Source organism: Centruroides sculpturatus, unplaced genomic scaffold (genome assembly GCF_000671375.1).
Source record: "Centruroides sculpturatus isolate CEXI.00-Female unplaced genomic scaffold, Cexi_2.0 scaffold109, whole genome shotgun sequence".
NCBI lineage: Eukaryota > Metazoa > Arthropoda > Arachnida > Scorpiones > Buthidae > Centruroides > Centruroides sculpturatus.
Window position 1 is genome coordinate 1,002,033 of NW_019384440.1, and position 14,766 is coordinate 1,016,798.

Sequence of the window (14,766 nt, forward strand, 5' to 3'; positions counted from 1 at the left end):
TGAAATATTGATTAGGGATGAGGACGGTTTGTCTCCCACTCCCTAATTTGAGATAAAAAAGAAACAATTTTTATAATTTACAAAATTGGAAAATCACTGAAGAGGGGTTGGAATACATTGTACCAACCCGAAATATATTTGTAGACCAATGAAAAATAAAAGATAATTTGCTAACCAGATATTGCTGTAAGATACGTCTACCAAAGTGTGGTTTTGGATTACAGAGACGAATTTACAATTGTAAAAGAATATCACTTAATTAGGGATAAGTACTGTAAAATGTCCATTAAATGAATTATAAACTGATGACAACTTTCTAGAGTTACAAGTAAATTTTCTCAAATTTTTTGCATTTATTTCATTCTTTATCTATTCCACAGAAAAACACATTAAAAACCTTTTCTTACCTTTAAACTGTTATCTGGAGAAGAAGTAATAAGCAATGGCTCATTAGGTAAAAATTTCAGACTTGTCACTTCGCTTTCATGAGCATCTCTTATTTGACTGTGTAACTTCTTTTTGTCCAAATCCCATACAGAAATGTGTCCTGCCGAACTTGCAGTGGCCATCATTGCACAGTCATCTATTTTAAGTTAAATAAATCGTTATTTTATTACTTAAGAGCACTATATTATTTTTTAAATTATTTAATTCCTTTTATAAATTAATAATAATGGAAGATCATGGGCCAAGATCAAAGGCAAATGCCCATAGCATTGGCCCTTATTATTCCAAGCTACAGAAATATTGACAGCATAAACTTGTAGTGGACAAGAATATTTCCATAAGCAATACTTATGGTTTTTTTTTTATTGTTAATAACTTTTTACAAGTAAATCTATGATGTAAATATCCAAAACAATTTACTTTTTACCTGTTCTGAAGGATATAGCTGTCACGGAACCCCATTCTTGAGAGAATGTCATAATCGTCTCGTCATATTTCAAATTATGAATAATTATTTGACCATTTTCTAGGCCGATGGCAGCAACGTCTTCGGCCGGTGCCTGTTAAAAAATTTTATAAAATTTCATTTGAAAGTAATAATAACTACATAAACTATCACAAACTAATTTTCACGAATTGGCATATAAATTTTGGACCAAACTAATTTGTGGAATTCTGCCTGAGTTCATTTGTCAATCCAATACCAGTAGTTCATAATGTTCTACATTACTCAACGCAGTGTTAAGATTAGAAGTCGTTTTTGTTCTACATATATTTTGTAATTTATAACAATTTATGTAAACAATATCAGTTTTACATATTACTTATAGTTATTTAACCTGTATATTGAAAATTTTTAATAAAAAGCAAATAATAGTAAGATAAGCGAAAACTTTGTAATTTAACCAATAAACAGTTACAATCAACTCCCATTTATGTGTTCCTCAATAGTACAATTTTTACAATTATACTTTAAATATTTTCTGTACAATAGTTTCTCCATTATACATTTCTCATTTATACAATTTTACACTTTTATGCCATATTTTTCAGTACCCTAGAGCACATTTCTCTCACCTATGCATTATTCACTTAAAAATTGAAAACTTTAAAGGTATCATCAAAGAAAATAAAAAAGGAACTACAGTAGGGTCTACTGTAGTTCCTTTTTTACAGTAGGGTCTACTGTAGTTCCCCTATAATTACGATTCCTATAAAACTGCAAAAAAATTGCGACGGTATCCGTAAAAACCGGTAAAAAACTCCTATAATTACGTAAAACGTCATCAGGCAGCCGAACTACTTTCCCGCCGTCCGTAGCGCCACGCTACGGAGAGATTACTATCGTCTGTACAGTATTATATATAAATTAGGTACTGCACATATAATTATATATAAATTAGGTACTGTATATATAATTATATATTAACTTAATTTATTGTAACTTTATTATAATTAAATATATAATTTCTGCCGTCTAGCGTGGCGCCACGCTACGGAGATTTTACGCTAACTATCGTCTGTACAGTATGTAAATAGGTACCGTAAGTCTAATACAGTACTGTAATTTTATACATTTCTTGTGAAAGAAACATTTCTTATTCAACGGCGATAAAAATTATTTATATTAATGATATCTCCGAAGTTCAACGAAGTTTTTGCAGAAAAATAAGTTATCAGAAATCGGTCGTGGTTTGGTGTGCTGCTTCACGACGAAAACAAGCTTTAGCAATGGCGATGTCAAATGGTTGACACTCGGTAAGTAATCCTACAATTTTTTGTTTATAGCGTAGTTTATACGGATTATTTCCAAAAAATATATACGTATTTTGGAAATGTTGAGTTGGATTAGTCTAGAATCGATTAATTTTATGGAAGAAAACCTTTCAAACAGCCGTAGTCCGTAAACTTCACACGTGTCGGGCTGTGATTGGCTCATGTATTTAAAGATTCCTACAACGTGAAATTCAAATAACGTGGAACGTATCTAAGTGTTATAGGGGGGTCTACTGTACTTCCAATTCGCAATAATAAACTCACTACAGCATCCTTTCTAAGTTAATTACGTACCTCAAAGCCTGTTACTGGTGTGAAATTAACAACAAAAAACGAAAAACAGATTTCCATAAATGTTTTCAAACTGCCAACGGTTCTTCTTCAGGTGGTGACGAATTTCTGTTATAATGCCATTAAATGATCCTGACTCCAGCTCTATGCCAGTGATCCTGACATAGAGCCGGATTTTAACCAGGTGGGAATTTTCCTCACCTTACCACACACAGAACATCTAAGGTGGTTGGAGGCCTTATATATCTACAAATCCAGCCTTAACAACAACTGTATCAACCACAAAGAGGAATTAAATCTGTCCATAGCATGGCAAGCACTAATGGACAAAGAACTGTAAATTCTCATCAATTGCTACCATCTATAGCGCGCATGCCTAATGAGATATCATCTGTCATCAGGTAATGTATATGCGAATTTCGAATAATGTTCTTATTTAATTGCATTCTAACAGAAATTCGTCGCCACCTGAAGAATAATCATTGGAGGTTTGAAAATGTTTGTGGAAATCTGTTTTTTCGTTTTTTGATGTTAATTTCACACTAGTAACAGGTTTTGAGATACATAATTAACTTTAATCCGGTGTTGTGTAGTGTAGATCTTTCTAAGTTACATAGCATATAAATACAGTAGAGCATCGATTATCCGAATACAGATCAACCGAAACATCAGTTAATCAAAAGCATTCTAGTTGGCAAATTCAAATTTCTGCTAGTGCTGTGGTACTACAATATTTGGCTATGTCTTGGGCTACTTCCAATATTAATTTTGTTGGTGTGAAGTATTTTAGCTGGAGGAACTGGCATGACCATGAGAGGGTACTTAAGGATGCACCAGTATTTGATTGAGGCTTTTTTGCCATTGTATGTGGTGAGTTTTGCTTGCTTTGTATGACGTTTTTCTGAGGACTGTGTCATGCTGAATTGGAACGTTTTTGATACTAGATTAACTTCTGAAATATAATTTTTTTGGTTTTATATTTTTCAATATATTTATTTTGCTTGTGCAAACTAAAGAAATAATTTTTAATGATACAATAGCCAAGATTATTTATTTTAAAAAATATTTGTTAGGCTCAACATCAACAAAAATTCAATGCAAAGTGACACGCAACAGAAAAAAATTTCAATATGGGATAGGTTAACATATTTTTTCATACACGATCAGTTATCCAAACAACCCCAGTCCAGAATTGTTTAGGATAATTGATGCTCTACTGTAATACAAAATTCTAAATTTTAGTATCAGCAAACCATCCAAACTAATTTATAACTATCAAAAACAGAGTTATATAAGTAATATAAATCAAAGCTGATTAATTCCAAGAACTTTCAGTAGACTCATAATCAGGAGTTTCACACATTTATTTCACCCAATAATTGACCATACTGTCTAAAAATTCTTGAAATTAATTAACTGAGTTATATTATTTAAGTTTATAAACATAAATTCTATCAAAGCATTTCAATGATAAATTTTAATTTATATTAGTTTCTAATAAGCATTTAATGAAATATTAATAAAATTTACCTGTTCTAAAGCAGTAATTGGTTTATTCCATCCCTTAAATGTATATATTAATTTATTTTTTAATACATTCCACAGTTGCATTTCACCCTGCTGACTGCCAAATAGTACTTTATTTACATATGTATATGGATGTAACATGGTCGTTATTTTAAAGACGTTGTTATCGAAATTCATTTCCAAATATATTTCTGAAATAATTATAAATTTTTACAAAAGAATTAAACACATTTAATATAAAACAACTATTTGAAAATAGTAAAATAAAACAATAATAACAATTTGGAAAAAATCCAATTCAACCTTTTTTCTCAGAATGAAAACTAGCACTTCTTTAAAGTAATGGTTAGAAAAATATTCTTCTTCCAAATAATTATTTCATGTTAATATATTTATTATAATGCTTGTCACTTGTGTTATGGGGAAAACAGTTATAAAAATGTTTTATTATTATTTTTGTTTATTTATGTTTATCTCCATTAATATTTAGGATTGTGATCTACTAATTTTAGTTTCTGCTTTTACTTCATGTAGTCCTGTGGTTCTCAAACTATGGAGTGTACCTTCTTAATGGAGCATGCAACTCTTAGGAGTGCCAAGAAATGATCAACATTACAGTTTATTTATTTTAGATACAATAGGAAAAGTCTGATTCAGACTGACAATTTCCACCCCAGTAAAACCAGTAACAAATTTACAAAAGTTATTTAAGAGATAAAAAGACAAAGCGGGAATAAAAGCATAATCAATAAAACATTCCCACAAATTAAATAAAATAATTTATAAGTTATAAAGAATGCATACACAAGTATTTTTGAATCATATAAAATTTTCACAAAGTAGGTATTTGAGATTATTCATACTGTAAAATACTGTAGAAATAAGTAAGATATTTGTGAAATAGTCTAGTAAGAAAGTATAAAAACGTGTGAAGAATTATGCAACTTCACTAGGTTCAAAACATGCCAGCAGAACTTGCAAAGCCAATTGGACTGTACACAACCATTATAATATTTATGATATATAGCAGATCAAAGTATTTGAAGAATTCTTTGAAAGAGAGGAGACCCAGTCAGGACCTGATGACATTTAGATGTCAGATAAGTAGATGACAAGTTTATTTAATATTAGGAAAAGTTTATCAAGTTCTTTAGAGAATTTTTCTAAAAGGAAAGGACCATCATGGTCCTGATCGGTAAACTGTACTCAACAAGAGACTACAAGTTTGTAAAAACAAAAAGCATAATAAATGTTTCGGAGATGGATCTGCAAAACCTGCAGAGAATTCCATAATGTATGGCAAGAGATTTATTTTTGAGTACAACTCCCATACATATTCTCTCTGAAAGTTTTACAACACAGCTTTAAAAATACTCACAACTTTGAATGCAATAGCCAATTGCTTTAAAATTATTTAAGTATATAGAGAAGATATTCAAAAAGACAGACAGAATTCTACAGGAGGAGGGATACCATTATAGGTTTAATCTGTATTGTGGTTGGTGAATGCATGATCTTTATGAATATGAACTTGTGAAGCCCTGGAAGTGGGTCGAAATTCGTGCACAGAAAATGTTTTTAATTTTGTATAAAAAAAAAAAAATTTAATAATAATAATAATTATTATTTTATGTTGTAAAAAGAAACCATCAAATGCAAAATGAATATTTTATGTCCATATAAAGACATATCTGTACAAATTTCTGAGAAAAAACGAATTTCTCAGAATGAAACAATAGATGAATTTGAGTGCTTAGATCGAACATCTTCGATAGGAATCAAACTATCAGTCGGTGTTGACTCACCCCACGATCTGGGCTCCGATCCTGTTACAATTTGTAATGAGGAGGGGGACCAATTAGAGAGCGTGGAAAGATTGGCATCGACCTATTGGAATGTTCGATCTGGGACTCAGAGAAAACTTATAAAAACTGCGCTTAAAAAGGATGTGACATTCTTGGTTCTTAGTTTGGTGTGCTCCGCTCCTGGATTTTTCTGCGGTTCAACAATGGAAACTTGGTCGTCGTTCCGGAAGAAGTTTTGCCATCTCATCCTGGCAAGTTTCACCAAGTGTATTCTGTTATGAGAATCACCCCTTCAAGTTGTGCTGCGCACCCCAGAGCCTACATTTTCCTCATCATCTTCGCCAGAAGGAGAGAAGATCGTCGAAAAGATTGAACTTTATTTACGAACTGATTCACTCTGCAGATAGGCCTTATGCTGAAGTAAAACAGTAGTTGTAAGCGAAATTTTTATATTTAATAAACAGTTTGTGATGGAGGACCAGTCTCAGTAAGTTTACCACTCCCACGCGACAGTGCTGACCACTCGATTGTCGTGACACTTTCTCCCCAATCGGCAAACCTCAGAAACTGATGGTGCTCCAAGAGTAAAAAAGGTGGAAGAAATTAAGTCGTCATAATATTTATAATGATCAAAACATTTGATTATTTTTTGAAAATCAAATAAACCAAATCTGTGAGTCATTACTTCAGAAGTTGTTGTGTATTATAAGTTTCTTGATTTGTTGAAAAGTATGAATTTTTTTATCAGTTTATAGCATGATTCTTGTTGAATAGGAAAAAAATTTTGAAAATTGTAGTTGCTTAAGCTAATCTGATAACTACAAAGTAAAAACTAATTGTTGAACCATTTAATGGACAGGCTATAAATGTTGAATTTGTGTAATATAATTTTAAACAATTAATATTAATTGGCTGGAATAACAAAGATCTTTCTAACATCTATGTATATTAGGAAGGACTTAAACTGTTTTCAAAGTTCTTATTTCTTGTTGTGTAAGCAGTAAATTAACTGAAGTGGAAAAGTGTGGGACACCATACAAATTAGGGATACAAATTAAATATAATATAGCAATAGATATGTTTATACAATGTTCAAAGTTTTTTAACATGGCAATGGAGTTTAAGACAAGCCAATAGTTATGGGTTCTTCTTCAGAATTTCTACCATCTGTAAAAAATGTTACCATTTGGGGATGTAACTGTATTGCAGTTAAAAAAGAAATATTTAATAAAACGTAGTGGTGACACTTGCTTTCATTTTCTTGTTGAAAAATGAAAGAATGAAATCAGGAATAAAATGGGTTTCAGAAATTTCATTAAATCTTTAAACTTTACGAATGTTAGAGCTAACGTTCGTAAAGTTTGACACTTGATGCAGGCCCCTAAAACAAACTGAAAATGTTTCATTTTTTGTACTTAATTCAAATACTTATGTGTTGGAAGATTGTGTGCATGGTTTGTAATTTTTAATTTACTGATGTTCCAACTGTTAGAGAATATGAAAAAGTTTTTGGGAAATTTGGTTATTAATCAGGCAAGTAATACATCAAAAGAACTATTATTTATGTATAAGGGAGACTGGAAAGTTTGATTATGTAATGCAGTTGATTGCATATGCTGAAATTGTGCAAGATATTTTTGCAAGTGTAAGTGACTTATTTTCTTTTGTTTTACAGATAAAATTCATTTTTATAACATCCTATTTGAAATGTCGAGCCAAAATCCAGAAGAGTTGCATATTCAACATTGCATGTTGTTTGAGTTTCAGAAAGGTAGTGACGCGCCAAAAACTACAAAAAACATTTGTGATGTTTATCCAGCCACATTAGGTGTCAATAAATGCCAAAGGTGGTTTGCTAGTTTCAAATTGGATAATTTTGATCTTTGTAACTCGCCGTGTTTAGGAAGACCAGTGTCTCTTGATGATGATGTTTTACGGGTAGAAGTGGAAGCAAATTTTTGTCAAACAATCTGAGTTATCAGATAAGCTTAACACACCATTCAAGAACATTTGAAGCAGATTGGTAAAGTTAATAGAGAAAGTGTTTGGGTTCCACACACTCTGTCAAAAGAAAACAAAGCTAATCATTCAATCACCTGTAATTTGTTGTAACAACATAATGCAGAAGCATTTCTTGATTGTGTGGATGGAGATGAGAAATGGGTCCTTTATCACAATCCCAAACATAAAAGACAATGACTCTCTCCCAATCAAACCCTATTAGCTACCCCAAAGCCAGGCTTACACTCTAGAAAGGTGCTGTTATCCGTTTAATAAAATACTTGGGACATAATCCATTTTCAGGTGCTAGAACCAGGTCAAACCATAACTGCATTGCCAAGAATTAGATTAAATAAACCAAGCTTTGATTGAAAAGTATCTAGCCCTTGTTAACAGAAATGGCATAATTCTACAGCATGACAAAGCAAAACCACATTCTGCAAGAAAGACTCTGGATAAAATCAAAGAATTGGGATGGGAGGTGTTACCTCACCCACCTTATTCACCCGATATCACACCATCAGATTACTATTTATTCAGGTCTTTGCAACATTTCTTGAGTGGTAGAAAATTTCAAAATGTGGAAGTCAAAAATGGTTTTTGATCAAAAAAGTTGGAAAGTCCTTCTTTGTTCTACAGATCTGGATTTGAAAATTTGCCAACTATATGGAAAAAAATCATTGATAACAAGGGTGATTACAACATTGATTATATATAAAAATATATTATAAAATTATTTGTTTTAATTTGATGAAAAAATTACATTACTTTCCAGTCCCCCATGTAATAGTTGGCATATAAAAAAAATTAAACATATCTGTTATAGTTTATAAAATAGTTTGTACTTGTAACAAAAAGTATACAATGTCAGAGACACTGGTAGATCATTAGGAATAAAACTGAAGGAACACAAAGCAGCAGTAAGATTAAGATATGAACAGTTTGTGATTTATGCATTGTAATAAATAAAGATGTACTATAATAAAAATAATGTTTAAATTTTATTTAGAAAAAAAAATGCTTTAGATTCAAAGAACATATGAATCTGTTGAAGGAGTGAATTTACCTCATTGTAAACAAACAGGTTTGAGTTTTCACATTGTATATTTTTAAATTTTTATACCTTTACCTTATACACCTGTAATTATTTTAATTGTAGCCTGAAGATAGATATATTGTTCATCTAAAATGATTAAAGATTTACAAAGTTATTTTAATAGTCTTGGTCATTCTTTAAATTAAAAACAGATACAGTAATACCCCGAACTTACGTGATAGGTGGGACCGAGCGATAACTGCGTAAGTCAAATTCACGTATGTTGGGGTATAATTTCGCAATTTGTGTAAAATCCAAATCGGATGTATGTAAACTAATAAATGTTCTTGTTAATCTTATCTCGTCTTTTGATTTGTTCACGGTTACAAGAAATCATCACATGAAGTCTCTCAAGTCTCTGTAGATATAACAAACACAGAAATAAATAACACAAAATAAATTGTATGTAGCTATGTGTCGATTCTGCGCGGCACGTCCGAACATGTAAGCTAAACAATAGTGTGGGGGGAGTAAGTAATCGAGAGTTGCGTAGTGCTCAAACAAAACACGAATCGAGGAGATTTGAAAATCGTGTAACTCCGGATTCACGTAAGTTGGGGTAGCATAAGTCGAGGTATTACTGTACCAAAGAAACATAACATTTATCTATTCATTAGACTGTACAAAATTTAACCAGAAGACCTAACAAAATTATAATACTACTTGGGATTCCTACAAAGTCAGAAAAATTGGTTTGAATTGGAATTATATCCTATTATTTAATAAAAGTTAAATCTAAATTATGCTTATTTATAGTTAAACATTTCATAAAAATATTATTTTACCTTGCGATTCAATTTCCCATATAATTACGGTGCCGTCCTCGTCCACAGATAGCAGATGTTTATCAAAAGGCATAATGATATAAACATTGCTCTTGTGTCCCTCATAGTGATATTTCAACTAAAATAAAATTCTTTAATGCAATATAAATTTATTATTTCAAAGCTGCATTTATCACAAACTAGATTAATAAATATATTTGATACACACAGTTGATAAACAATTAAGCTTAAACAACAGGATTATCCTTTCTGTAATTACTGTAGTATTTGCAGTATATAGTTTTAATTGTTATACTGGCTTTTGCGACTTTCTTAGGTCACAAAAGTAGCGCTTTTCCCGACCTTATTTTCATAAATCTGGGTTCTGTGGCAAAAGCCAATGACTTAATAGAAAACAACCTCAAAGAAACATTTAACAATTGTCAACATGTGTAGAGGGCCAGATCCATTTAGCAGTTTAAAATAGGACAAGAAAACATCCTCAAAAAAGAGAAGTTGCCAATCAATAAAGTGATCTAATAAAGAGAAAATAAGAATTGCAAATTCTTTTGTCAAAATGCATGTTCACGGCTCAAATATCTTCATAGGACGGTGCTATTCAAAAATCAAAAAAAACTTTCCATCACGAATATCCCTAGAATGATTACTGCATACAAAGTGACGATTTGTTTATCAGAAAGCAATGTTTTAAGCATTCTACATTTTGATATAATAGTTTTACTTACATATAGGTATGTTTTAGTGTTTTGTTTTTCAATGTTAGGTGGAGGAGATTTCAGATTGACATTGTAATGCATTGTAATTGTGGCAGAGGCAGCCTATGGCAGTAAAATGCCACTCGAATCACTTGGCCACCTGGTCTAGGCAATCATCTGAGATCACTTGAGGTAGAGCACAAATTCACACAATTTCATTTTATGTGGTACTTGCCAACACAAATTCACCACATAAAACAAGACCATATTGCAAATAATTTTGAATTTTGTTAAAAATGAACTATTCCAAAAAACAAGTTCTTGAAAAAAAAGATGACTTGACAACTCCCAAAAGCCAGAACACTTCAGGAAACACACACAAACACTTATGTACTTACTTACAGCACTGATTTTTAATAAACATTACATAAATGAAAGAAAACAAATGTTTTATATCCACTTTTAGTAACCTGAGGAAGACCACTAAACTTTTTTATACCTTTCAATTGGCTTGCATGTTCAATAAAAGTATTCTTTATCAACAAATTTTTTACATAAGTTTGAATGACTTATAACATATTTCAAAATTAAAGATTACAACATTTTTTTTATAGGAAAAACATAACATTCAATCAAAAACCAACAGAGGTTAAGTCTAGCAGAGATTCAATCTGCCTCCTAAAGGAGAGAGGCAAAAATAATACAAAATATTTTATGATGTTCAAAACTTTAAAACAGCAGAGGGCATTAAAATTTATAAGCAGGTGCAAAAAAGGGGGGGGTGATTAATAACAGACAAACTAAATCTGCTGCAAGCAATGCTAGTCTTATATTAAATTTTATGTTTCTCTCTTAAAAAAGAAATGTGTTGTAATCTTTAACTGAAATATTTAATTTATATATCTTCATCAAAAGTTAGAATGTTCCATATTTCAAATGTTTATGTCATTTGAATTTATGTAAAAAGTTTGCTGGTAAAACATTCTTTTATCAAATGTATAAGCTCATTTAAAAGTGTAAAAAAGTTTTAGTAACCTGAGGAGTGCCACTAAAGTGACCAAAAACATTTATTTTCTTTCATTTATCTAACATTTATTAAACAGCACAGCTGAAAGTAGTACGTAAAAGCATCTGCATGTGTTTCTGAAAACAAAAAATTGTACAGCATAAATTGTTTTTGTATAGTTTTATTTGCTCCAATAAATGTTAATATTCCTCTGCTTAATAAAAAAAAAAATTCTTAAATGTCAAAAAATATAATAATAATATAATATAAATACCTCAATTCCTCTTTTCCAGGCATATATTTGGTCTTTGCAAGCCGTGTACACAAGATCTGCATCAGAAGATAAAGAAGTGATATCATCTGGAAGTGGTTTACCTACAAAACAATTACAGTTACAGTATTAACAGTAATATTGCAATTAACGTAAATTAAAATCAATTTCAACATGCAACAACAACCACCAAAAAATTACCAATAAAAATAAAGTGTGCATTAGTAACTTGTTATATATTAGCACCTAACACCAAGCACGTTGACAGTGTGGATTAACCCCACTTTTGACCATTTAAACAGATCAAGTTAGTACTGCAGTCACTACAATACATAAAAAAATAAAAAAATACCTTAACCCAGAGTTTCTCATCCTTTTTATGCCTAAGGACCAATAAAATGAACTGTTAAAAGTGAATCATTATTGAACAAAATTTCATGTTTATTAATTTAAATCTGCATGTGGACCACCTGTCCTATATTCGTGAATCACACACTGAGAAAAGCTGCCTTAAGTGGAGTCACTCATAATAAATTATGAATCAAAATTATATTTCTACACAAATCCTCCACAGCAAAGGCCAGATAATTATGTATCAAATAGCTACTCGAGCAACCATCTACGTACAGGGTTCTTACTCAAATTTTTGTTTTGAATTCACTGACTTTCCCTGACCAACTTTGTCCAAATTCCCTGACCCTCACATTTTTTAGTGTGGAATATCGACATAATAAAACAGCATTTACTATTAACATTGAGTACATCTAGCCCTCTTTTTGCACAATTGTTATGCTTCAAAGACTGCCACATTAAAAAAATACGGTACATACATCCTGTAGAAAAATGTTTGATAGAATCCACAACTTCAATGTAATGAAAAAATAAGCAATTTACAAACAAAACACAAGCTTTTTATTTTATCATCATTTATCATTATTATTTGTATGNGATTAATTTTATGGAAGAAAACCTTTCAAACAGCCGTAGTCCGTAAACTTCACACGTGTCGGGCTGTGATTGGCTCATGTATTTAAAGATTCCTACAACGTGAAATTCAAATAACGTGGAACGTATCTAAGTGTTATAGGGGGGTCTACTGTACTTCCAATTCGCAATAATAAACTCACTACAGCATCCTTTCTAAGTTAATTACGTACCTCAAAGCCTGTTACTGGTGTGAAATTAACAACAAAAAACGAAAAACAGATTTCCATAAATGTTTTCAAACTGCCAACGGTTCTTCTTCAGGTGGTGACGAATTTCTGTTATAATGCCATTAAATGATCCTGACTCCAGCTCTATGCCAGTGATCCTGACATAGAGCCGGATTTTAACCAGGTGGGAATTTTCCTCACCTTACCACACACAGAACATCTAAGGTGGTTGGAGGCCTTATATATCTACAAATCCAGCCTTAACAACAACTGTATCAACCACAAAGAGGAATTAAATCTGTCCATAGCATGGCAAGCACTAATGGACAAAGAACTGTAAATTCTCATCAATTGCTACCATCTATAGCGCGCATGCCTAATGAGATATCATCTGTCATCAGGTAATGTATATGCGAATTTCGAATAATGTTCTTATTTAATTGCATTCTAACAGAAATTCGTCGCCACCTGAAGAATAATCATTGGAGGTTTGAAAATGTTTGTGGAAATCTGTTTTTTCGTTTTTTGATGTTAATTTCACACTAGTAACAGGTTTTGAGATACATAATTAACTTTAATCCGGTGTTGTGTAGTGTAGATCTTTCTAAGTTACATAGCATATAAATACAGTAGAGCATCGATTATCCGAATACAGATCAACCGAAACATCAGTTAATCAAAAGCATTCTAGTTGGCAAATTCAAATTTCTGCTAGTGCTGTGGTACTACAATATTTGGCTATGTCTTGGGCTACTTCCAATATTAATTTTGTTGGTGTGAAGTATTTTAGCTGGAGGAACTGGCATGACCATGAGAGGGTACTTAAGGATGCACCAGTATTTGATTGAGGCTTTTTTGCCATTGTATGTGGTGAGTTTTGCTTGCTTTGTATGACGTTTTTCTGAGGACTGTGTCATGCTGAATTGGAACGTTTTTGATACTAGATTAACTTCTGAAATATAATTTTTTTGGTTTTATATTTTTCAATATATTTATTTTGCTTGTGCAAACTAAAGAAATAATTTTTAATGATACAATAGCCAAGATTACTATTATAAAAATTTTCGTTAGGCTTAACATCAACGAAAATTCAATGCGAAGCGACACGCATCGGAGAAAAATTTTAACATGGGATAGATTAATATATTTTTTCGTACATAATCGGTTATCCGAAAAACCCCAATCCCCAATTGATTCGGATAAACGACTCTAGTGTGCATAACAGAGACAGATAGGTAAAAGTATATGCTTAAATTTTATATTATTTAATTTTATTTATTTCAAATTACTTAATTTATTAAATGTTAGAATCAACTTATTTTACAGAATTTCCAGTTTGGCTTTAAAATATTTTACTATGACATTTTTTAACCATTAATAATTTTATAGATAAAAATGAAAATAAAATTTTGCATTAAAAAATCAAAATTCAAAAAATTCTGGATGAAAGTTATTTTAGTTTTTATCTCGGTTACTTAATTTATTGAATAATTATCTAAATATCGATTATAAACACATTTAAATGTCTTAATTGTTGTATTTTTAGTTATAACTAGCAGACCCCACCACGCCTTGTTGTGGCTCAAAATGTATCTATTATAAATGTATAACACTTCTTCCTTGGGGGAAAATTTTTCGAAAAATTTTTTCTTAGTGTACATTCTCTTTACGAACCCTATTAAAACGCAATCAAAAACGCAAAAACCCGCATCTAAAATAGTATAATAGAAGCCAAGTTCTTCACAGTAAGCCTTAATCCTGTCCCTCTCCCCCGCGGGGGAATGTCGAAAAATCCCTTCTTTGTGTACATTGTGTTGACGTACCCTATTAAAACGCAATCAAAAACGCAAAAACCCGCATCTAAAATAGTATAATAGAAGCCAAGTTTTTCACAGTAAGCCTTAATCCTGTC

At 31.3% G+C, this 14,766-nt stretch overlaps 1 protein-coding gene across 1 annotated transcript in view; it reads right to left on the reverse strand.

Moving 5' to 3' along the window:
- Positions 1 to 235: 235 nt before the first annotated feature.
- The window catches only part of LOC111620138 (WD repeat-containing protein 36-like), a 25,968-nt gene continuing 11,437 nt past the window's right edge, over positions 236 to 14,766 (reverse strand). Inside the window, exons 3-7 of the mRNA XM_023362003.1 lie at positions 11,704 to 11,804; positions 9,729 to 9,846; positions 4,045 to 4,232; positions 875 to 1,007; positions 236 to 583 (exon numbers count right to left, since the gene is read on the reverse strand). Coding sequence (XP_023217771.1) covers positions 390 to 583; positions 875 to 1,007; positions 4,045 to 4,232; positions 9,729 to 9,846; positions 11,704 to 11,804 — 734 coding nt within the window. The 3' untranslated portion in view covers positions 236 to 389. The remainder of the gene's footprint in view (positions 584 to 874; positions 1,008 to 4,044; positions 4,233 to 9,728; positions 9,847 to 11,703; positions 11,805 to 14,766) is intronic.